At 45.8% G+C, this 22,209-nt stretch overlaps 2 protein-coding genes across 13 annotated transcripts in view; both read left to right on the forward strand.

Moving 5' to 3' along the window:
* LOC308647190 (neuroendocrine secretory protein 55) overlaps nucleotides 1-10,595 on the forward strand; it is a 49,471-nt gene extending 38,876 nt beyond the window's left edge. Inside the window, exon 2 of the mRNA XM_081291164.1 lies at nucleotides 10,548-10,595. The gene's annotated coding sequence lies outside the window, so the exon portion shown is untranslated. The remainder of the gene's footprint in view (nucleotides 1-10,547) is intronic.
* LOC308647188 (guanine nucleotide-binding protein G(s) subunit alpha) overlaps nucleotides 1-22,209 on the forward strand; it is a gene marked incomplete at its 3' end in the record, with an annotated part of 61,173 nt that overhangs the window by 37,768 nt on the left and 1,196 nt on the right. For 2 of the 12 annotated variants that reach the window (XM_081291162.1, XM_081291155.1), the window contains exons 2-10: nucleotides 10,548-10,620; nucleotides 13,692-13,736; nucleotides 18,187-18,241; nucleotides 18,347-18,466; nucleotides 19,184-19,281; nucleotides 21,490-21,544; nucleotides 21,672-21,745; nucleotides 21,862-21,920; nucleotides 22,025-22,145. In XM_081291162.1, the coding sequence (XP_081147288.1) occupies nucleotides 10,548-10,620; nucleotides 13,692-13,736; nucleotides 18,187-18,241; nucleotides 18,347-18,466; nucleotides 19,184-19,281; nucleotides 21,490-21,544; nucleotides 21,672-21,745; nucleotides 21,862-21,920; nucleotides 22,025-22,145 (700 nt within the window). Of the gene's footprint in view, nucleotides 1-4,181; nucleotides 4,244-6,295; nucleotides 6,763-10,547; nucleotides 10,621-13,691; nucleotides 13,741-18,182; nucleotides 18,242-18,346; nucleotides 18,467-19,183; nucleotides 19,282-21,489; nucleotides 21,545-21,671; nucleotides 21,746-21,861; nucleotides 21,921-22,024; nucleotides 22,146-22,209 lie in introns of those variants that run through there. The other 10 variants (XM_081291153.1, XM_081291152.1, XM_081291158.1 and 7 more) reach the window with 10 other exon arrangements.

The raw sequence follows: 22,209 nt of genomic DNA on the forward strand, positions 1-22,209 counted from the left end.
AAATTTAGTGGAAACAGTGCAATGGCAGGCTGCTGCTTGTGGATAGCCACCTGGTAGGGAGGACCCAGCCTTTCTTTTAGGGAAGCTGTCCCCCACAATATAAAAAGTCAGGGAAATAGCTGGAGCTAAACTATAAATTACACATTTTTCCATTAAGTGCAATTTAAAGTTTCTCTTATCCAAGGAAATTTTGTTGGAACCTCAGCTTCACCTGTCTGGTTGAACCAGGTGATTTTCCTGTTGTTATTTATTTAGTAAGGTATTGTTAGATCAACAGAGCAATCAATGAAGGCTTCAGAAAGACCCGATTACCCTCATATTGTGTGCTATGGTTTTAAACACATTGACCACTGCACCCCTACATTAGTTTTAATTGTTGGATATTAAGAAAAATTTCATATGACCATATAGTTGATTTCAAGACTTCTGAAATGAAGTTTAACATCATGTTTAGTTTTGAATGCAAGTTTAAGTTTACTTTGTGGTTGAATTTATGAACTAGTGACTATGACAAGAAAAAAATAATACAGTAGATGATCACTATATTGATTTTTTAAGGAACTCTTATGGTCATAGGTAATAGAAGCTTCTTGCAGGGATTAACTGAGACTAGAAAAATGCTTCTTACAATAACTGCTTTCATCTCCTATATGGCATGGGCTTCAAGTAACATTTATTTGCAGTAGCAGTTTCAGTCATTCTAGTTAATTAAAGTGCAGAATGTACTTTGAAGACAGAAAGCACCGTGAAAGCACTAAATACTATTATTAAAAGCTTATAGCTAAAGTTTCTATTTCAGTGGAAACCTATTTATTGTTTCCCAGGTATTTGTGTGTGTGGAAAATAGTTTACAATGACCCCAACAAAGGAAAGACCAAGGAGAACTCTCTTGTCTCAAAACTGAATTACATTATTAAGCATAATATTTTCAAGATTCTATGCTGTAGCAATTCTGTTGCTTCTAAAAGCAGACTAGGCATTCTTTCTTAGGAGGACGCAAAGGAGACAAGGAACACAGTAAATAAATATGAAGCTCATAGGATTATAGAATTCAAACTCCATTACTGTAAAATACAGAATGTTGGAAAGAAATGTTGCTGGGCCATCTTTCTGTTAGGAATGACACCATCTGTTTAAGTTGTATCTTTAAGTGATCTAGTGTTTTAGGTTAGGGATGTGTTATTATCTCAACTTGGTGGTTTTGGTATGAAACAAGTCACCTGAGCCAGGGAGGGACCTGTGTCCTCCCTGAACATTTTATACAAAGGACATTCTGGCCTTCTAGCCTTCTCTGGAGCCTCAAGTTTCCATACATTCCATTCTCACCCTGAGCCAAATGAGGGGCCCTTTCACTGGAAAACTCTCTAGACTGGACAGCACAAGAATTATGTTAATGGATCTCTCTACTCTCACCACATAAACTAGGCACTTAAAATGGCAATGACCCCAAATAAGTTACTAATTCTTAAGACATAGTCACACATATTAACCTCCAAGGAAAAACTTAAAAAAAAAAAAATAAAATAAAACTTTTAGAGTTTGGCTAGGTCAAATACTAGACCAAAAACTATAGATAGTGCGAGCTGACCACACCAGTTAAGTAAAATCTCCTCTTTTGCTTTGTGTCAAGTGAAAACAGAAAACCCAACAGACCTCAGACCAGCTTGTGTTTCAGAACTCTTGGTGTCATTTGCTTACCTGTAAACCCACGATTCCACCTGCTGCCATTTATTTACAAAGTAAATGCTTTATTTGTTGATCCATAGTTAGTCATAATAATATATAAGTGAAACCTACACTTAATTTTTAAATTTTTTTTTTTTATTTTCAAGGATAGCTTTCTAGGTTAGGAGTTAGAAGAAATAACACCTGACCTTGGGTTACACATTTCTAGGACAATAGTCCCAATTGTGCCTTGCCTAGAACATGTGTTGCTGTATGCCATGAGATAGTTTCACTCTTTTTAAAGTTCAGATGTGATATTTATCTAAAAAGGGAAGGCAGTAGCCCAACTCAGGGACTTCCACATAAGGAGACTCTTCATTATATTCATTGTATAACTGTGTAGCTTACTGGCATTAAGTATCAAGGTTGTATTGGTTACTATTTACCTTGTGCCTTTTAAATATAATGTATTTGTTTTTTGCCACATTAGAAGCAGGAAGGAAGATGCTTTTGAGCAAATGGAGCATAACAAAAAATTCTGGCCAGTTCCTCTCTCAAGTCTTAATCAATTTAAAAAATGACAGTCAATGAATCAAAGTCAACCAAGAAGTTTTTATTTAATATACAAAGATGTAAAACTTAGGCCTTGTCTTTAAGTAGGTGCTAATGGAGTTGATGAATGTGAGCGGGTCATGATCTTTCCAAATAGCCTTGAAATCATTGATAGGAAGGTTCCTGTCACATTTTTGTATGAGTACATCCAGGGTATTGGTTAAATATTTTAATCTGTTTCTGTTTAGGTGAAAAAGCATTAACCTGGAACAGTAGTTCCTTTGAGCTTTTCTCAAAAGACAATATATTTTTGCATGGAGAGAGAGTGATAATCAGAGCATGACAAAGACCTGGTATATGTCTGGCAGTGGGGCCAGCAACTTTTCAGCAGTTTGAGACAAAGTCGGTGACCAGCAGAACCCATGAGGGAGGGCCAGCCTGCAAGTGAGAGGGTCTGAGGGCTAAGTTTGTCTTCCTGTTCTTAATTCCAAGAATTCTTTGGTGACTTTGATTGCTTGTTGTCCTTTAAGATCCATAAAAATTCTGATTAATATGCAACATCTTTATCTGTCACACCTTTTCTTATTTTGAATTGGACAAACTAGGGGAAAGGAGGACCTCAGTTGTCATGTGGCTTGGTTAGCAGTTTCTTTCTATATTAAAAGCTAATTTAAAACTATACCCAACAGTTTGCCCAAGGCCTCTGGAAGCATCCAGCAAACCCCCTGTATACCTGGGGACTATTTGCTGTGTTTGCACTTGTAGAGAGACTTTCTTTTAAAATTTTGCCCCCACCCCAAACAAGTTTTGTGAACTCTTTTCAAAAGTTAAAGAAAAGTTCCAGTTGGAAGAGAGGATGTGGTTACTCTGCAGATCTGGCTTTAGTGGCGTGTAGGGCTGTGTCCCATTCACGATCCGGGCCGGGTCGACCTGACTAACTTGCTTCACCAACTCATCTGGGCATAAGGTGGGCATAGGGCAAAGTTACTAAATGAATGAATGAATAAATGAATGGTACCCAAGTAGACGCCCAAGGGGCAGCAAGGCTCTGGGAAGAACGGGCCCAGGTCCAGTGGATACAAACTAAGTGCTCCTAACCCTAACCCAGTGCTCTCTCTACTACATTCTAGAATGCAGACCAGAGAGCGGACAGGACATTTTCGAGTTTTGAAACAATCTTCCAATAAGTTTTGTGTTCAATAAACGACTTTTCCCTCTGTTCCAGAGACCCCCGTGGCGCCCTAGCGGGGCCACCGCCCCTCACACCTGGAGGACCTGGAGGACGCCATGCGCCACCACCGCCTGCTCCTGGCCTCGGTGTTGGTCGTCGCCTGCTGCTCCAGGAAGGATAGCTTTGCGCGCACGTGGCACCTATCGTGCGAGGATCGGAGCCCCCCTGGGCACTGGGAGCCCAGGGGGGCTGCGGCCCCTAGCCAAGCGCAGGAGGGTGGGGGGCAACCCGCGCTGGCAGAGGCTGGAGGTAAGGAGGCGCGGCAGGCGACGCCGCGTCGCACACTTTGCACGCCGCCCAGGGCTACACCACTCACCGAAAATTGGGAGGCAGGTTTGGGAGGCGGGGTCGGGTGCCCACCACCTTGTGGGCGCTCGTGTCCCCCGACCCCACACCCAGCACGCCCCCCATGCACACCAGCGCCGCCCCCGCACCGGCCTGCACCCCTGGGCCGCCCCGCGGCACATTTGGTCGCGTCCTCGGTGGGCCGATTTTTCGCGCTTCCCCTTCGGTTTATAGGGGCCGCTGCTTTGGGTCGGTCCTCTGAAGAGGCTGGGGCGTCATCAGGCCGGCTAGAAAGCGCCGTTCCCCGGCGGGGACACTCAGTCGCGTCGGCACCGCGGAGCGGGCTGTGTCAGGTGGCTGGCCCGGCGCGGCGCTCGCTAGCTCTCTAGCTCTCTGGCTCGGGGCTGCGGCACCGCGGCTGGAGCGAACCCCTGTCCCGGCGCGGGGCGGCGGCGGGCGGCCGGCAGGCAGGCAGGCACTGCCTTGCGTGTGAGTGCACCTCACTCACATGTAAGTCGGGGAGCGCTGGGGCCACCCGAGGAAGTGCGAGTCGCCCGGCGCGGGCAAGAGCCACCGGGACTGGGACAGGGCAGGGGCGCCCGGGCGCTGCTGCCCTGCCCCGCGCCTCCCCGGCATCCCCCAATTCTCTCTTTTTCTCTTTTTCTCTTCTCCATTGGCGTGCCCAAGAGCCAAACCCAGGAGCGCCTGAGGGTAACTGCAAACTCGTGCCATCGCGCCTTTGCACTCTTCTTTTTTGAGTTGTTTGACATTTCTTGGTGCTTTTTGGTTTCTCGCTGTTGTTGGGTGCTTTTTGGTTTGTTCTCGCCCCTTTTTCGTTTGCTCATCCTTTTTGGCGCTAACTCTTAGGTAGGTAGCTTAGCAGCCCCAAGCCTGTGCAGCCGCACTCCGCGGCCCAAGACAGCGCAGCGGAGACCGCAGCTGAGCCCCCCGACACGGGGCGTACAGGGGCCGGACAGCCCGAGGCCGGGGGCAAGCAAGGCACCCGGGCCAGACGCGAGCCGGGCTCCCCGAGGTGGCCCGGCCACCATGCTGAAGATGGCCATGAAGCTCAAAGCCCGAGCGGCGGAGAGCGAGAAGAAGACAGCCGCAGCAGCTGCCGAGGTGGCTGCAGAAGCTGCGGCGGCGGCTGCGGCACTAGCAGAGCCGCTCGCACCGCGGAAGAGCGGGAACACCGAGAAGACCCCGAAGAACGCGAAGACCCTGAAGAACCAGGCGCGGGGGGCGCCCCCCGAGAAGTTTCTGACCGACAAGGAGCGCAAGAAGATCGAGAAGAAGTTGCTGGAGCAGAAGAGAAAGGAAGAGAAGAAGAAGGAGAAGGAGAGGAAGAAGTTGGAGAAGATGTTGAAGAAGAAGAAGGTGCCAGAAGCCCAGGAGGAGGCCCGAGGCCCCGAGGGCGCCGCCGCCGCAGACGAAGACGTGGGCGCCGCGGAGGGCGCCGCCGGGGGCGGCGAGGGCGCCGCCGCCGGGGGCACGAGTAGGGCTTGGGCCGAGTGGGACACTGACTCCGGAGACGAGGACGACGCCTACTACGCAGCACCGCGTGTTGGGGGCGTCGTGTGGCGGCCCGGGCCCCTCAAGTCTGGTGCACTTAGCGCCCACCTGCCCCTCGTGGTCTTCCTGGTCTTCTCGGTGCGCAGCCCCTCGTGGGTGCTCAACTTCCTGCTACAGAAGCGCACAGAGCAGGGCCGTGGCTGCGGCTTCGTGTTTGGGGCGACCTGCTGCTTCAGAGTGTTCCTGGGCTGCGCCTTCTTCTCCTACTTGGGCGGCCGCACCAAGCGCAGAGGCCGCGGGCGCTCTGGGGCTAGTGGAGCCTTCGGCTCGGGCAATGGCGCCCGGCGCCGGGGGCGCGAGGAGCGGCTCATCTAGTCAGACCCCCATACCCCCCGCCACCGCCACCAGACACCACCATCGCTGTGTAGTGTGGATTTTTATTAGTATTTGTGTGTGTGTGTGTGAACACATTTTCCTTTTTGGTTGCTCCGTTCTTTGGTTCGTGCTCGCCTCGCTTTTTTCCACACTCCCTGCTCTCTGGCTCTCTCAGTGTCTCTCTCTTTTCGAAATTTTCCTAAGTCCGGGCTCGCGCTCCCTCCCCTTCCGCCCACCCCGGCCCCTCGGCGGCGCCCGCGGGAGGAGGGGGAGCAGCGGCCTCGGGGGCCTCTGGGCGACACTGCCCGGGGGGTGGAGCGTTGGCGTCGTGCGAGGGGTCGTCACTGGCTCGGAGACGCCCCCTCTCTCCCCTCTGCAGGGCCCAACTTGGGCCCGCGCCAGGGGGGTGGGGGGGCGGCTCCTTGGCCCGTCCCGTCCCGGGCTGGGCGCGGGCGGAGGGACCCCCCTTCCCGGGCACCCGGGGGGGACGCCTCCCTCCGCCGGCTCCCGCCCTCCCCGCTGCCGCCGCCGCTGCAGCGGCTGCTCCTCAGCCCTCCTCCTCCTCCTCCTCCTCCTTCCACCCCCCTCGCCGTCGCCTCCTCCTCCCCCCGCCTCCCCCCGCCCGCCGCATTTGGGTCGGGGCGGTTGCGGGCCCGGGCCGAGGCAATAAGAGCGGCGGCGGCGGCAGCGGCGGCAGCAGCTCCCGCAGCTCCTGCTCTGGTCCGCCTCGGCCCGGCGGCGGCCATCAGTCCCCTCGGCTTCGGCTCGAGGGGCGGGGAGCTGCGCGCGCCCCTTGGTCCGACCAACACTACCCTCCCCTTTGCGCCCGTCCGCGCGGCCCGCGCCCCGCAGTCCGCCCCGCGCGCTCCTCGCCGAGGAGCCGAGCCCGCGCCCGGCCCGCCCGCCCGGCGCTGCCCCGGCCCTCTCGGCCCGCGTGAGGCCGCCCGCGCCCGGCCCCGCCGCCGCCGCCGCAGCCCGGCCGCGCCCCACCGCCGCCGCCGCCATGGGCTGCCTCGGAAACAGTAAGACCGAGGACCAGCGCAACGAGGAGAAGGCGCAGCGCGAGGCCAACAAAAAGATCGAGAAGCAGCTGCAGAAGGACAAGCAGGTCTACCGGGCCACGCACCGCCTGCTGCTGCTGGGTAAGGGCGGGGCGGGGGGCGCCGGCTACGGCCCGGCCCGGGGGCCCCGAGGGGCGCCCCGCAGGCCGCGAGCGCCGAGCCCGCCCCCCGCCCCGGGCGCGCGCTCCCGGGCCCGCCGCCCACTCTTGGGCTCTGTTTGTGGGGGGCGAGGCCGGAAGGGGGACCCCCGGGCGCGGATTCGGTCGGGAGGGGGCCCAAAATGGGACTGGGGGACGTGGCGGCGCGGGTCCCCCTCCCTCGGCCCGTCCACTCTCTTTCTTTCGCCCCCCCCTTCTTTCTTTTGCTCTTTCTCTTTCTCTCTCTTTCCGCGAGGCCTACACGACGCCAGGGGCTTGGGTGCGTGAGGGGGAGGGGGAGGCCCACGGGGCTCCTGAGACTGCGACAAAAAGAGGGTTTCGGGGACAGGAAATGGGGTGGCGGGCAGAGGGAGGGGGACCCGCCTCCGTAGGGTGTGTGATTTGTTGGGAGACGGCAAGGGGGAGAAAGAGGGGCGAGAAGAGGAGGGGGTGACGCTGGGGGGCGCCGTGGTGGCGGAGGGGGCCTCGCCAAAGAGAGGCTTTGGCAGGGGAAGTGGCCGAGGAGAGTGGGGGGGCGAGTGACATCAGCCCCTCGGAAAGGACCAGAGCGGTAAAGGTGGTGCAGTGGGGGGGGGAGGGGGCGCGGGCGAATCGTGGCGCCGAAGTGGGGGGGGGTGGGGGGAGGAGGGAGCGCGTCGGCTGCTGGGCGCGACTTGGTGCGTTTCGGGCAGGACCGACTGTGTGCGGAGCAGACGTGTCCTGGGCCAGGCCTGGCCGTGGAAGGAAGAGAAGGAGAATCAAATAAAATAAGACAAAAAAGAAAAAAAAAAAAAAAGATAGTACGCAAAGTGCCCAATGAAGCCAAATGACACGTCATTTTACAGTATGACCTTTTTTCCCTTCCAGACTTGCAGGCTTTTTGAAAAGCAAAGAAGAGAATTAATTGTAGCAGCTGCCCCCCAGCAGCGCCCCCCACCCGCGCAATAAACCATTAAAAAACACACACACACATTTTCCTGTTAGTTGACCACATTGAGAGTGCTTTGTCAAAAAAATAAAGGAAAAAAGACATTCACAAATCAGATAAAACTGGAAAATGACATTTGTCTGTAAATGGCTTCTTGGTCTGGAAATGGCGTTTTAAAAAATTTGTCCTTTACAAGGGGGAGGGGATTGAGAGCGCCCTAAGGGAAAGACTTTTCCCAGGTGGGAGAGATGAAAAGACATTAATTAGTTGTTTGTCAAGTGACATTTGGTTGTTTGGTTTTTCTTCTCTTTTTTGATTGCGGTTTTTCCTATGGGGGAAAAAAAGCGGGGTGGGGGGGGATCCTTCACTGTGAGGAGATGGCCTTTCCTCCTTTTTTCTCTAAGGTGCTACTTGGGGGGGGGGCATTTTAAAAATTGTTGAAATGACCAGAAGAATTACACAAGCGTTAATTAGAATGGAAGTTTTCCACTTCCTTGGTTATTTAGTTGTCTGAATAAATTTGTGGATTGGCTAGGTTAAGACCTAGTTCATGGTCACATTTCAACAAACAGCTTGATTATCAAAAACACAATGTAAAAAAGCCCTGTTGTTTTTTTTTTTTTTTCTCTTTCTTTTTTTTTTTTTTTTTTTTCTGGTGGTGTTTGGTTTGCTCTCTTTGGATGGGTCACGCCTTTGTTCTCCTGGGTCCAGATTTATAAAAGCAGTAAATTATTAATTAAGTGAAAATAAGTCTCTTTGGTGTTAATGCATTTGCAATTTCAGTAATTAAATGGTGCATATGTGAAGGTGTCTTCTCAAACTTCTAAAGGTAGACTTATGCTATGTGAATGTTAATATGCATATGATTTGATTTCAAAGTATAAAACTGGAAAAGTCTAGAATCTTTCCCATGAATAGGATCTTGCTATCTGAATACTAATTTAAGTCAAGTGTGATGCTAATGGTACCTTAAATTTCTAACACCTTTGGTGCAGTGCTCACAAAGTCTCCACTTAATTTGAGACTGTTAACTCTGAGCATACCTTACCTTGCAGTGGGCTCATCTTTCTAAGGTATCCTAGTCTACATGGCTATATTTTGTCACAATTCAGTAATAGCCTCTGGCACAGAAATCTGTAGCCCAGGCAAGTGACAGCATTTTGTATTTTAAAATGGTGGGTTTCACTAAATAATGCCCCCCCCCCCCCCAGGAAACAACATAATGCTCCAAATCCTGGTTTTATAACTTAATTTAATGACATGGAAATTGGTGAATTAACAGAACCACAAAAAAAGTACAGTAATTTTTAGCCCAATTCTCTAATTTCATAAATGTGGAAACTGAGGCACAGATCTATTCATCCCTGTAAGATAAGTGTTGACACTTTTTAGCAGTTCTGAAATCAGAACATTGGAGATCCTGATTAATATTATGTATTCTCTTCATGAAATCTCCTAATAGTGCTTTTTATATTTTAATTTATGAGAGTTATGTTCATTAAGATAGTGTTTACTTTGAAATCAATGTTTGAATTTTAACTTTTACAGATAATTGATTACAGCATTGTGGAAAGGCAAGCAAAGGAGGAATGCTTTGCTATCTGGGTATTAAAGCAAAACAATTAATTAAAAAGAAAAAGGGTTAAAAACCACACAAATTTCTGTGGGAGGAGGGCAAAGAATTATCACCTGGGATTTGGTGGAGAGTGTGCATTTGCCAAATAATAATAATAATAATAATAATAATAATAATAATAATAGCAGCAATCCTCCTCTAGCTTGATAGAAATGTGCAATTTTTTCCTATAAAATGCTATTTTTCAACAAATGAAAGGTGATTTAAAATGGAGGCATATGTCCCTTCCTGCTTAGTTGGGAAGGGCTTAGAGTCTTTGAAATTCAGTGGTTTCTAGGCATTATTTTTCCTTATGATCAAAGTCTTGTCCTTTTATTACTCTTTATTGTTGTTGCAGGTGACCTAATGCTAATATGGTCTCAAGTGCTATATTTGATATTAAAATGTGTTTTTGGAGAAGATGACAGATAATTGATGGTCTTCCATTTTCCTCTGCAACAGGGTGGTTATATCCAAAGAGAATTTATATTTGGAAAGATAACATTTTGGGGGGAGAGGAGGGTGAATAAGTGGATAAAATGTAATATTGTGGTTTTAAGTTTGGATTTTAAGTAGCCCAAGGATGGGGACCCTGCATGAAAGGCAGCTGCATCGTGCCATGTTCGGGCTGGCAGTGCTGCATCTGTACGTGATGTGGGAGACTGCAGTGTCTGGGCATTGTTTGCAAATCCTGAGTATTTTAACCATGAATTTAATCTGACAAACAATGAATTGTGTGGCTCACATACATTTATGTGAGCCATTTTGCCAGTCAGTGCTCACATTTCAAGAATTTAGTTTCACAGTTTTAACTTCAATTTTCTTTTTCCTCCTCAAATGACAAAATTGCGTCATTCTCCTTGGCCTGTGCCTTCAATACCCCACAATTTTTTAAACAACCAAAAAGGAGGGAAACAAACAAAAACAAAAAACAAAACAAAAACCTAAAACAGCACCACCTTTAATTCTTGTTTGTTGTTCTGATGGTGAAATACTGCAGGTAGACACTGAGTTGGATGTTTATTTCATTTTCTCTGCGTCGAAATGTCAAGGAAAATTGCAAGTCTGTTATTTTGTGTTTGTTGTTGTGTTGCTTCTATGGAAAAACAAAACGGACTGCAGTCCTTTCCCTGCCCAAAGTATGAGATGCCTCCTTCTTAACCTGAGACTTACTTTCGTTTTCTAGGCGCTGGAGAATCTGGTAAAAGCACCATTGTGAAGCAAATGAGGATCCTGCATGTTAATGGGTTTAATGGAGAGTAAGTGTCAAATCTGTGTAAGGGCACTAAGAACAAGTGACACATTTTATACTAACTTTAGGCTGCAGTATAGGTAGGTTTGGAGCTGGACACCTAATTTGCACTTATTTCTAATTTACATATTAGAAAATCCTAAGAGCTCTTGAGGACTTCCCCCCCCCTTAATCTTTGGTGCAATAATAGTAATCGTAATAAAAATAAAGCACCAGTGTTCATATAAGACACCCCTCTGTCCCGGGAAAGTATGCCTGGTTGCAGAGGACAGTTCATGGCACTTGTCCCTTGATGGCGTTCCTGAGGCCAGGTTGTCTGCCGCAGCTTATGCTGCAGTGACTCCAACATGGCTGATGGGTCCTCGGCGGCCCCCTTGTCAAGCTAGTGTTGACCACTGCAGAGATCCCCTCCTCCCCAGCCGATTTCAGCTTCATCATCCACCCAGGATGTTTTTAACTATTAGCAAAACATTGTTTTAATAATATCTTCATGTAAAACAAGTGATCGCCCTTGTTGATAATTTCTTTTTTAATTGTTCCCTTTTGAATTGACATTATGGGCAAATAATTGTTTCCTTTATTAAATATCAATACTCCCACCTAAAGAAATGAAAGGGAGTTTTCAAATGATGGAAAGGCTGGGAGCTATATCTTCTGCCTGGTTCAAGGGGCATTTTTGCCTTTGAAATGTCCTTCCAGGTCTTGTGGTATATACAGCAATGAGCAATACTTCAGTGAGAATAGACTTTTTAAAAAAGAGAAACAGTATTTATGAGAGACTCCATGAGTGTGGGGTCCTGCTTCCATGAAGAACGCAAACTGAGGAATACTCAATAAATCAGGAGTTTGGGTTTTTTTCTTGCCAGACCCCCAGATGGGGTCCATTTTCACTCCCATGAAGCCAGTTAATCACCAGATCACAAGCACCTGAAGGCACTAGTTTGCAATTACTAACCAGCCCCGTTCCCTCTCCTCAACATGCTTTCAATTGAAAGTTCGTCCTTCAGTTTCGTTCCGATTGAGTCGAGGGGGCAGTTTAGGTTAGTTTACACACCCCTAAAAAACAAGACCCACTGCTTGCTACGCATTAAGCACTGGGAAATGGAGGTGAACTTTGTAACCTTTCAGAGTGCCAAAGGCAGTTCTTTATGGAAAATTCTAGAATTTGTGAGATCAAATAATCAGAGCTTAGGAAAAGATGACATCACCCATAGAAATGGTCATTTTAGTTTAAGATGCTTTTTATACTTTAACCCTGAATTCTGAAGAGTAGCATGCAGAAAGGAAGGACGGACAAGTTTACCTAAATTTTAGAATAGTCATGAATTATGAATATGTATCTCTATTGCTATTAAATCAGTCACTTTCACATAATTCTGAAATTAATTCCTGACACACCCTTGAGTAAAACCCTGCCAGCGGAGACTGTCATCCTGTCAATAAACAAAAAACAAACAAAACCCCCTAAAACCAACTTCAAGCCTTATATTTGTAACTTTAAAAAAAATCTATCCTAAATTTCCCCCTCCTGCAACTTGCGGTGGTGGGGGGTGCTTCTTCATGAGACTAGATAAGCAAAAATAATTTCACCATGCGCCCTCTGGATAAATATTTTGATTAAAGCTGGACATGGCTAGCATTTTAAAAGATGCAGCAGCCACTGTTTACCTTAGCTTGAGTTGGATGGAAGAGAAGTCTCCTTGAAATAATTCACTTGAGGTTTTATTACTGTACAGATTTCCCTAATATTTTTAAATTTTTTACAGAAAGGCACCCCCACACACACACCCCCAAGTGAACCAGAGTAGCACACACGAGGCTTCTAAACAAGAACTTCTCTTTTCTATTTTCTTTTCGAAAAGAGGAAGAGACATTCCCAGTTTGCCTCCTTAGTGGATCCCCGATAATGTTAAATTTAGCATGCGAAAGTGACATTCCGGGGTGTTCTTCATGGGGGTCTAAGTACCTCATTTTTACCTAGTGCAGCTAAAGCTTCCTCTCTTGCTTTTCCTCACTGTGGTACTGCAACAAATGCAGCTCTTTCTAAACTAGGAATTCCTTAGGAAATGGTGACCTCTGTCCCTAAATGGTGGTCTGCCTGGTGTGGGTTTTTTTTTTTTTTTCCGTTCTCACCCCCTCCTGCCAATCCTGTACTTTGTTAGCTGTAGTCTGCGGTATTAAATTTGCCTTAACTGTCCACAAGCTGCTGTGCCAATTATGTTTTTGAGAGTAACAATATTAATTTGACCTTCAGAAATACAGAGATCAAATATGGATTTCTTAACTCAAAGCTAACTGTTTAGTATTAAAAAAAAAATCATTAGTGTTGGTTGAGCTAAGCTAATCAATTATAAAACATGTCGTCGAAGGCTCAGCTATCCTGCCCTTCCGCCTTTGCCTTCAGGGAGCAATTCCTACTGTTGATGAAGAGATGAAGATTGGGTTTTTTATTTTTTCTTAAATTTTGAGTTTTTGTTTTTGATGGGAGTGGGGTGGGTTTTCCTTTTTTCAACCAGGCAATTGAAGTTGGTGACAATTTACAAGAAACAGTTATTTATAAATATAAACATTGTATAGGTAGTTGCTAGTTTCTCCCACTGCATGAAGGAAGATTATTAATTTTGCACCAGGAAATAATGGGCAAAAATCTCCACTGTCTATGCCTTTGCATGTTTGGATACAACACTGAAGATTCTGACCTGGGAGAATTAAGAGCCTTCTGAGCTGCCATATTCTCAGAAGAATACTGAGATAAATCACTGCTTTAGTTCCCTAATGCATGTACATTTAGTGAAAGCACAAGAAAATAATTATCTGTCCCTCCTGTATCCGACCAGAGTCTCCAGAGGGCTCTGTTAATACTGCAGCGAAGGTGTGGAATTCTTCCCCCTACGGCCTTTAGTCTCAGTAGACATTCTGATTTAGCCAGAAAGGCGACTTAAGAATTAACGGGAGGATGGCGCGCGAATTGTTGCATTTGCTCTTGGCTGATTGTTTAAGAATGTGGAGAGGCTGTGTGGGTTGTATGAAATTGCGGTGCCTTGCAGACTAGGTGAGCTTTCAATCTCTCTTTAAAAGGGGCGGCGAAGAGGACCCGCAGGCTGCAAGGAGCAACAGCGATGGGTAGGCACATTCAAAAACAGAAAAAAATTTTTAACAAACAAAACAAACATGAAGATCATACTGGGAAACTGAGGGCACAGACCTGGGAAGAAAATAATCATTTAAGGGCCATCAGCCATCTTGGTATACATGTGCAAATAACGTGTAGACAACTTCTTAACAAGTGAAGTGCAAAACATAATTTTTTCAGCATTTCTAAAGTATAATTAGATCCAGCTGGGGGAAAGTTATAGATTTTAGCTTTAGACACTAGTTTAGAATTTGAGAACTGATGTTTTTCCATATGGTTTTTATTTCCCCCCAGTTCTCTATTTGAATCAACTACTTGTTTTTAAAATGCATCTATTAAATTCTGTCTGTCCAGTGGTTGGTCTGATTTTAAAATTTCAGATCTCTGGAAGAAAACCAATTTTTTCCTCTATTAAAATATGCCGTGCCATACAATTCTTAATTTTGAAAAATGCCTTGGCACTTAGCAGCAATTCATTGTTAGGAATCATCTTGAAGCCACTGGCCTTTATAAAACAATCAAATTTAATTCAAGGCACTTCACATTAGCTGGTAGATAAGGATATTCATGATGGCATCCATTTTTCCATTACCATCATCTCTTCCATTTTGCTTTCTGCATCCCATACCATCTCAACGTGCATGCACACACACAAGCCTCCGCATGCTAGGTGAGCCACACAAACTCTGCTTGCATACTCAGCATGCAGGGATGGAGCAGCTATTTCTCATGAGAACATATAGGTCCAATTGACTTAGCCTAGGGCATCTCAAAGAAATAGCTTCTGTGGCCAGGGTGGGGAGGGGCAAAGGACACGGGTTGGGGACAAAGTAACTGACACATGTTTGTTCATCTGTTTCTTTTAGAATATATTATCCCTAGATGATGGCTACAGTCTCTCCTCTTCCCGGCCTTTCCTATCACAATTTGCATGCTGGAATTGCTCGGTCTTATGAACCTCTAATAAGAATACTATTCTGTCTGGGGGGAGGGGGGGCCCCACCTACTACCTGACCTTTAAAGATAACTGCAAAAAACAAAACAAAAAAAAAAACTTTAATTGGCAAAAATGTAATAGAATGACTATTGAAAGGCACCTATATAGAAACTGATAATCTGCTGTACCAAAAGTTGGCATCTGAAATATGACAAGTCATTATTGAACAATCTACTGTGTACTAGATGTTGTGCTAAATCCTTGAACCCTACTAATAACCTTGCCTGCACGTCTCTCTGACTGTTCTACAAGTAAATATAAGTATTAACATTCGTGTCAAATAAAAGTTCTCTGCATGTTTCAGCAATCCCTGTATCCTGCGTCTGTCTTCTGTCTTTCTTCTTTTGTCTGTCTTTCCCCACAAAAGCACAAAGATAGGCATAGAACTGAATGAAACGCGTATCCCTCCCCTACCACTTAGTTGGAGGTAGGCAGGACCTGTTAAATAACATTAACCCCACTAATCTCTGTACATTGGGGGAGGAGAGGGCATCAATGAAAGCATTTCTAGCTCTAGTCCCAACTGTTGAGTCACTTAGAATTCTAGCAATTGGCATATATTTTGCCATTAAGTAGTTTAGAGACATCTAAGGAGTTTTCTCCAAATCTCACAATCAATGTTAAATTCATTAAGCGATAGTACAAATGATGATAAACCTGCCAGCCCCCAGTGTAACATCTCCATCTACACAGTAATTGCTTCAATGGAAGAATTTTATGTTTTAGTATCACACACCCGAATTAGATTTTAGATTTCTATTTTAGCTGTTTTATACTTGATATACTCCCACACCTATTCACATACGTAGATGAATACTGAACACGTTCTCAAAATATCCGTATTTTAAGACTGGAAGTTTTCCAATTATCATACTACTACTTAGACCAAAATATCAAACTGAATGAAAGAATCTCATTTCTGGAAGTATTTTTCTCTTGCTGTATATGGATTTAGAAATTTAATCCAAACACACTTCATCTTACTGTTGGGAGAACTTCAACCCAGAGATTTAGGGCATTTAGTACTAATGACGGGGAGCCCGTTTTTAATAAGTGGGGGTGGGTTTGTCTTCGGCAGTTTTAAGTAAATTCTGAATTCAAGAATGAACATTAGGGATGTCAAACACATGTCCTTTCACTGTCTAACGTCTGAATAACTGATTTTAGACTAACACCAAGGCTGAAAATTCATAATTTCAGAAATGATCGTTAATTCCATACATCCGAAGCCGAACAGCCCCCACTGAATGGTCAGGATTCTCCCTTCAAATATGGAGGGTGTGTGTGGGGGGGTGCTTTAAGAGTCCAGGGGCCTGGGGCAACTTCCAGGTTTATGCAAGACTCCCTAAAACACACACCTTGCTACCACCCCTGGGGTCTGATTCTCTCCATACCGAAGTGAATCCTGTCGAATTCTTGGTGCCAACCTCCCCTCCCACAAGATGCTCCCCTCTGCTGATGAGAGCAGCACCCCAGACCTTGCTAGCAAGGTCTAAGGGTGTGTAAGGGCCCATCTGAGAGGCTCAAGTCTAAGGGTGAATTTTGAGATCATTCACAAAATGGAGGCCCACTCCCCCAAATATATAAATACTTGTTCAAAAAGTAAAGTGAATCTCATTGAAAAAGGAAAGAACAGCTTCTGGGGGGAGGAGGGCCTGTTAAAATGCACCTTGACTCTGACCCCACCCAGCCCCTCCCCTACAAGGCCCACTCCCCCAAATATATAAATACTTGTTCAAAAAGTAAAATGAATCTCATTGAAAAAGGAAAGAACAGCTTCTCTGGGGGGAGGGCCTGTTAAAATGCATGTGACTCTGACCCCACCCAGCCCCTCCCCCACAAGGCCCACTCCCCCAAATATATAAATACTTGTTCAAAAAGTAAAATGAATCTCATTGAAAAAGGAAAGAACAGCTTGGGGGGGGGGCTGTTAAAATGCATGCGACTCTGACCCCACCCAGCCCCTCCCCCACAAGGCCCACGAGTGCCCCCTCCCACCTGCAGCACCACTGACCCTTTCCTGGCTGCAGTTGCTATCAATCCCCCTTTATTTCCTGTGCCTTAATTTTCTGTCCCACTCTGGAGGAGTCATTTATTTCACTTCTGTCTCCATTCTGTGACTTCTGTTGAACCAATCAAGTGAATATTTCAAAAAGTGGGAATCTCGTTTTAATTACAAGCAGCAAGAAAAAGTAGCTTTATCCCCAGTTGCTGCCTCTGACTAGGATTCCTCTCAGCGTCAGTTTCCCCCATTAGAGGGTGAGGCTGCAGCACCTTCCTGCATGTGGCGCTGTGTCACGTCCCAGGGCCGCATGCCCAGTGGATACTGCACACATTGGGATTCCTTCCCCCCACTCAAGGCAGGGCTAGATGTCATACCCCTAGCAGAAGGTGCTTTGTTAACCCTTAAAAAGAAAGTTGGGACATGGAAACCTGAGGCAGGAGCACCACAAGCTCCAGGCCTGCCTCATCAACTTAGCAAGGACTTGTCTCAATAAAAGGGGCTGGGGCCATAGCTTGGTCGTTCAATGCCCCTGCGTTCATTCCCCAATACAATTAAAAACAAACGCTTGGGCATCTTCCCTGACTGTGCTTTCTACCCAGAAGGCCAGTTTCTAAAAGATATATAATATTTGGGCCAATGTAATCTGGTACAAAAAATAACATTCTGTCAGGGAACCACAACAGCCAAAGGTTATGGCCTTTACCAGTGGCTCTGAATACAGACAGTTCCACAAAGACCACAATGGGCTGCATGTCAGGAACTGGCATAGACCCCCTACCACCATTATTAGGACTTGGGGAGGGGGGGTCTTCCGTTCCTAATAACCTTGGCGGACCAGTGTGCACAACCTTATAAACTTAGAAGTATTGTTAGCTGCAGTACCCAAAATAACATCTCCCTATGACAGACATGTAACTGTTTAAATAAATAACAGGGCTGCAAATAAATAAGTAGGACTGCAGAGCCCTGGAATCTGTAATTAATGATTATTAACACCACCCCTAGCATTTGCTGGTTGTCAGTAGCAACCCAGAGAATACCAAGTCGAACCCCATGATGACCTGTACACCCTACAACCCCCACGAGGAATGCTGATAAGGGCCAAGTAGGAGGAGCCTTTTAGGAAGTGGTGGTGTGTGGTGTGGGGGCTGCAAACCCACGAAGCCAAATCTGGAATAGCAAATAACCCCTGCAACCTCTGGTACAGCTGATGGTGATCTCTATAGGTGCTGACTTGCCAATCACTCCCATCCAATGTGTCCTTGGGGCACGTTTGGGACGCTATGATTTACTTGGGTGCCTCCAATCTGCACAGATCTGAACCCACAACTCCTTGAAGAACAGAATACTATGCTTTTTAGTTGGAGTATCTTGATTAAGGTGACCCCTGGTCAGCGGGATGCAATATGATTTTCTTTTCTTTTTAATCCCACTGTAGTGAGAAGGCCACCAAGGTGCAGGACATCAAAAACAACCTGAAGGAGGCCATTGAAGTACGTGTAGCTCCCTTCTCTCTTTAGTACTCCCCTGCTCTCTTTAGTACCCCCTCCCACACATGCAGTTCTGTGCCCCTGACTGCTTTACTCAATCATTTTCAGACCATCGTGGCTGCCATGAGCAACCTGGTGCCCCCTGTGGAGCTGGCCAACCCTGAGAACCAGTTCAGAGTGGACTACATTCTGAGCGTGATGAACGTGCCTGACTTTGACTTCCCACCTGTAAGCCACACCCCTGCCTGGTAGCTCTTGCCTCCACTCACCTGTGCAGTAACTTGATCCTATAAGAACATCAGGTACAGGCCCCATACCCAGCCTGGAGGATGGCCACACACATAAGAAGTTAATCACACACATATCCTTAATGCTGGAAAAAGAAAAAAACATTAGACTTTTGTTCAAGGTGGATGAGCACAATTTTATCACCCCTTGTCAATCCTGGCTTGTCCACCCCACAAATGAACGCCACCTTTGATGCCTCAATTCTTAGTTTATTAGATTGTGAATTTTTATGAGGGAAATAGTCCTGAGCTATGACAGGCTTAATTATTCCCTTGTCTACATATTAGGACCAACAAAACTGTGCTGAAGATGACAAATATTAATTGTCGAGTTAATCTAGACATGTCCTTAGATACTGTGGGATGCATAGGTAAAGTGCCCAGGGAGAGAGTCTCGTTTTGAACCATGTTACCTTTCACATTTATTAAGATCAGTAATTCACCACCAGAGGAGAACAGGAATTAACTATGTGGACTTCTGAATATGTTAAACATGCTAAATTAAAATTCTTGATGAGTATTAAGTCATTATATGGGCTTGCCCACATATGGGCAAGCGTGGGTCACAGTGAACTATGGCCTCAAGAGTTTGAATAACAGTGTTCTTGGTGCACACTCACAGCTTCCTCTAAACATGCTTTCTTGGGTTCACTTTCAGGAATTCTACGAGCATGCCAAGGCTCTGTGGGAGGATGAGGGAGTGCGTGCCTGCTATGAGCGCTCCAACGAGTACCAGCTGATTGACTGCGCCCAGTAGTAAGGAGCCCCTTTCTTAGTTTCTGGGATCCACACATAAACAATGAAAAAAACTGTAAAAACCTGAAACTCCCATGATTCTTTCCATAGAAGCCAACCAAATTTTCACTAGCAGTTAGAAAGTTCTAGTCTGAATCATTTGTTTCACAAAGCACTTAATTGCAATTTTTAGTGCAGTGGTGGCACTATTTCATATCAACAATTAATACCTGTTAGAGCAAAATGATAATTACTTACATAAAATGGTGCTCATAATTAATTAGCTTGAAGTAATTAATTGAAATGACCTCTAAGCATTTAGGGAAATAGGGCAGCTACCATGTGTTGGATAATGTAAAAATGTTATCTTTTATTGCTACAATTTAAAAACATAAGAAAGAACAGAAGAGACAAAAACAGGCCTCTGCTTCTTGGCAGTGGCTAACTGCCTGGCTGTTCCTGCTGTTCCCAGCACCTTTAATGCCGTACCTCTGGAAAATGCTTTACGACCTTCTTTATCCTGTGCATGCATAGGAAGCATATGGTGGTCCAGGTCATTTAAAAAAAAAAAAATCTTTTTTTTTTTTTAGAGATATATTCTTTCAAGGAACAGAAAAATAGTCCATCATGGCCAGTCCTCACAGCCCCCAGCCCCCACTCCTCCTTTAACAAAGTGCCTGATTTTCTCAAAAGTTTGAACTAAAAGCTGGAAGCACTAATTATAGTAACACAAAACAAATGGAAATCCTGGAATTGTTTGTGATTTGTATTTTGGATCCAAGTCAGGAGTTAAGTACAGGTACCAGATTAGGAGGATTTAGGCATCCCAGTTGTGAATACTGGGGGCAGGGGCCATGTAACAATTTCATTAATTAACAGCAGTTTAGTCAGGTTGTTTGTTTTGGGTCACATCACTTAAAAAAGTTTTCGGCTTCTGTTTTTTTTTTTTTTTTTAAACAATGCAACATTACTCCTGAAACTTTATCTGAAAATGGCACCATTTGCTCAGATTATGGGAATTTTTTTTTTTTTTTAAGAAAAAGAGAACAACATCACTCAACTTTTTAAACATCCTCCCTTAAGGGGATGATTTGAAGAATAGTGACCAGTGTGCTTCTGGTTTAACCGCCTGCATGTTGGAGCGGAGGCCCTGGTGCGGTGCCCATTTCTTAAGCTGCCTATTTTTGTTTGTTGAGCTGGAGTTTGGCTGGCCACACTCCAGATGTCTTCTCACAAGATTTGGTGCTGAGGATCTATTTTTAGAACTGTGGTTCTGTTGCCATGGCAATATGCTGGAGGCCAGGGTGGCTGGGGAGCTATTTCTGGACCCTGCTGTAATATAAGATTGATTGGGCAAGTTAGTATATCCTCCCAGCCAGACTAACTCCAAACTGGTAAAAAGGAAGGGGAAAGAGGAGGGGAAAAACTTAGGGGTTTTCTTTAAATAGTCTTTTTTCCCTTCCTGATTCTTTTCTGATTAGCCCACTTTAAAACAATTTCCACCTCCACTCCCCCCAAAAAGAAAACCCAAACTGGTTCCAACATCAATTTTCCATATTAATTAAATTACCCCAATTTTGGAAAATTTACCTTCCCTAAACATGTGTCCAGTAAAGCAACACAGGCAAGATACCTTTTTAAACTAAAAGTTCAGTATCTGGAGTGTTGCATATCATGGACATCACAGATCGGAAGGGAACTTTGTGTTTGCTTCCTGTTCAGCACAGCGAGGGCAAGAAGGGCCCCTTTGTGCCAGTGGCTTTTGTTCTCGTTAATCAATGAGATTCTTAAAAGTAAAAAGGAAGGACAGATTCTAAGTAACAATCTCCTTTGCCCTTGAGGGGAAGGTCCTTGCTGCTTTAAGTATGCCACTTCACATATATTACATTTTTAAAAAAGCTGAATGGCATATGGAAGTATACAATTTTCAGACAATTTGCCATTTTAGCCAGTGCCAAACAATTTGAAAATGACAAAATGTTTTGGCTAGTCTTATGAAAAGTTATAGGATCTGATAGGCCTCTTTTGGGGTCCTTGCCCTGCTGATTGACAAAAGCTAGGCTTTTAAAATTAGAAGCAAGAACAAAGCCCCCACTACTGTCCTGGGCTGCCTATCATCTCTTAGGGACAATTTGTTTCATTTAGCCAGGGTTTGTGGAGGACACAGACAGTGGGCCAGTTGGTGTGAGCTCCCTTAACATCACCATGTATCTTTTCTTTTCTTCTAAGCTTTCTGGACAAGATTGATGTCATCAAGCAGGCCGACTATGTGCCGAGTGACCAGGTATGTAAGCTTTTTCAGTCAGAAGATTTGGAGCCCACATTCCAGGCTACTCAAGATTTTTACTCCAGATTGATAATCATTATTTCTGTTGAGTTGGTGAGATCCATTGACCCATGCTTTGTTTTAGGACCTGCTTCGCTGCCGCGTCCTGACCTCTGGAATCTTTGAGACCAAGTTCCAGGTGGACAAAGTCAACTTCCAGTGAGTGGATTTTCCTCTCTATACCAAATGGAGATAGTGGTTTCTTGACATGCCCTCTGGCAGTTGAGTGGTGTCTCTTTGGGAAGAAATAACCAGATGTCCTTTATCTCCACCAGCATGTTCGATGTGGGCGGCCAGCGGGATGAACGCCGCAAGTGGATCCAGTGCTTCAATGGTATGGATGGCTGTGGTGGGCACTGCACTCCAAGAGCACATGCTTTTGTAATTATCAGGGGTTATTTCTGCTTCTAACTCTCACTGCTCTTTCTCTCTTTGAAGATGTGACTGCCATTATCTTCGTGGTGGCCAGCAGCAGCTACAACATGGTCATTCGGGAGGACAACCAGACCAACCGCCTGCAGGAGGCTCTGAACCTCTTCAAGAGCATCTGGAACAACAGGTATGTGCTAGGACAAGCACCCTGCTTGCCCTGGAGCTCCAGGGCTGCTCTCAAACCCCGATTT

The sequence above is a fragment of the Spermophilus citellus genome (genome assembly GCF_964194105.1).
Source record: "Spermophilus citellus genome assembly, chromosome: 4".
Lineage (NCBI taxonomy): Eukaryota > Metazoa > Chordata > Mammalia > Rodentia > Sciuridae > Spermophilus > Spermophilus citellus.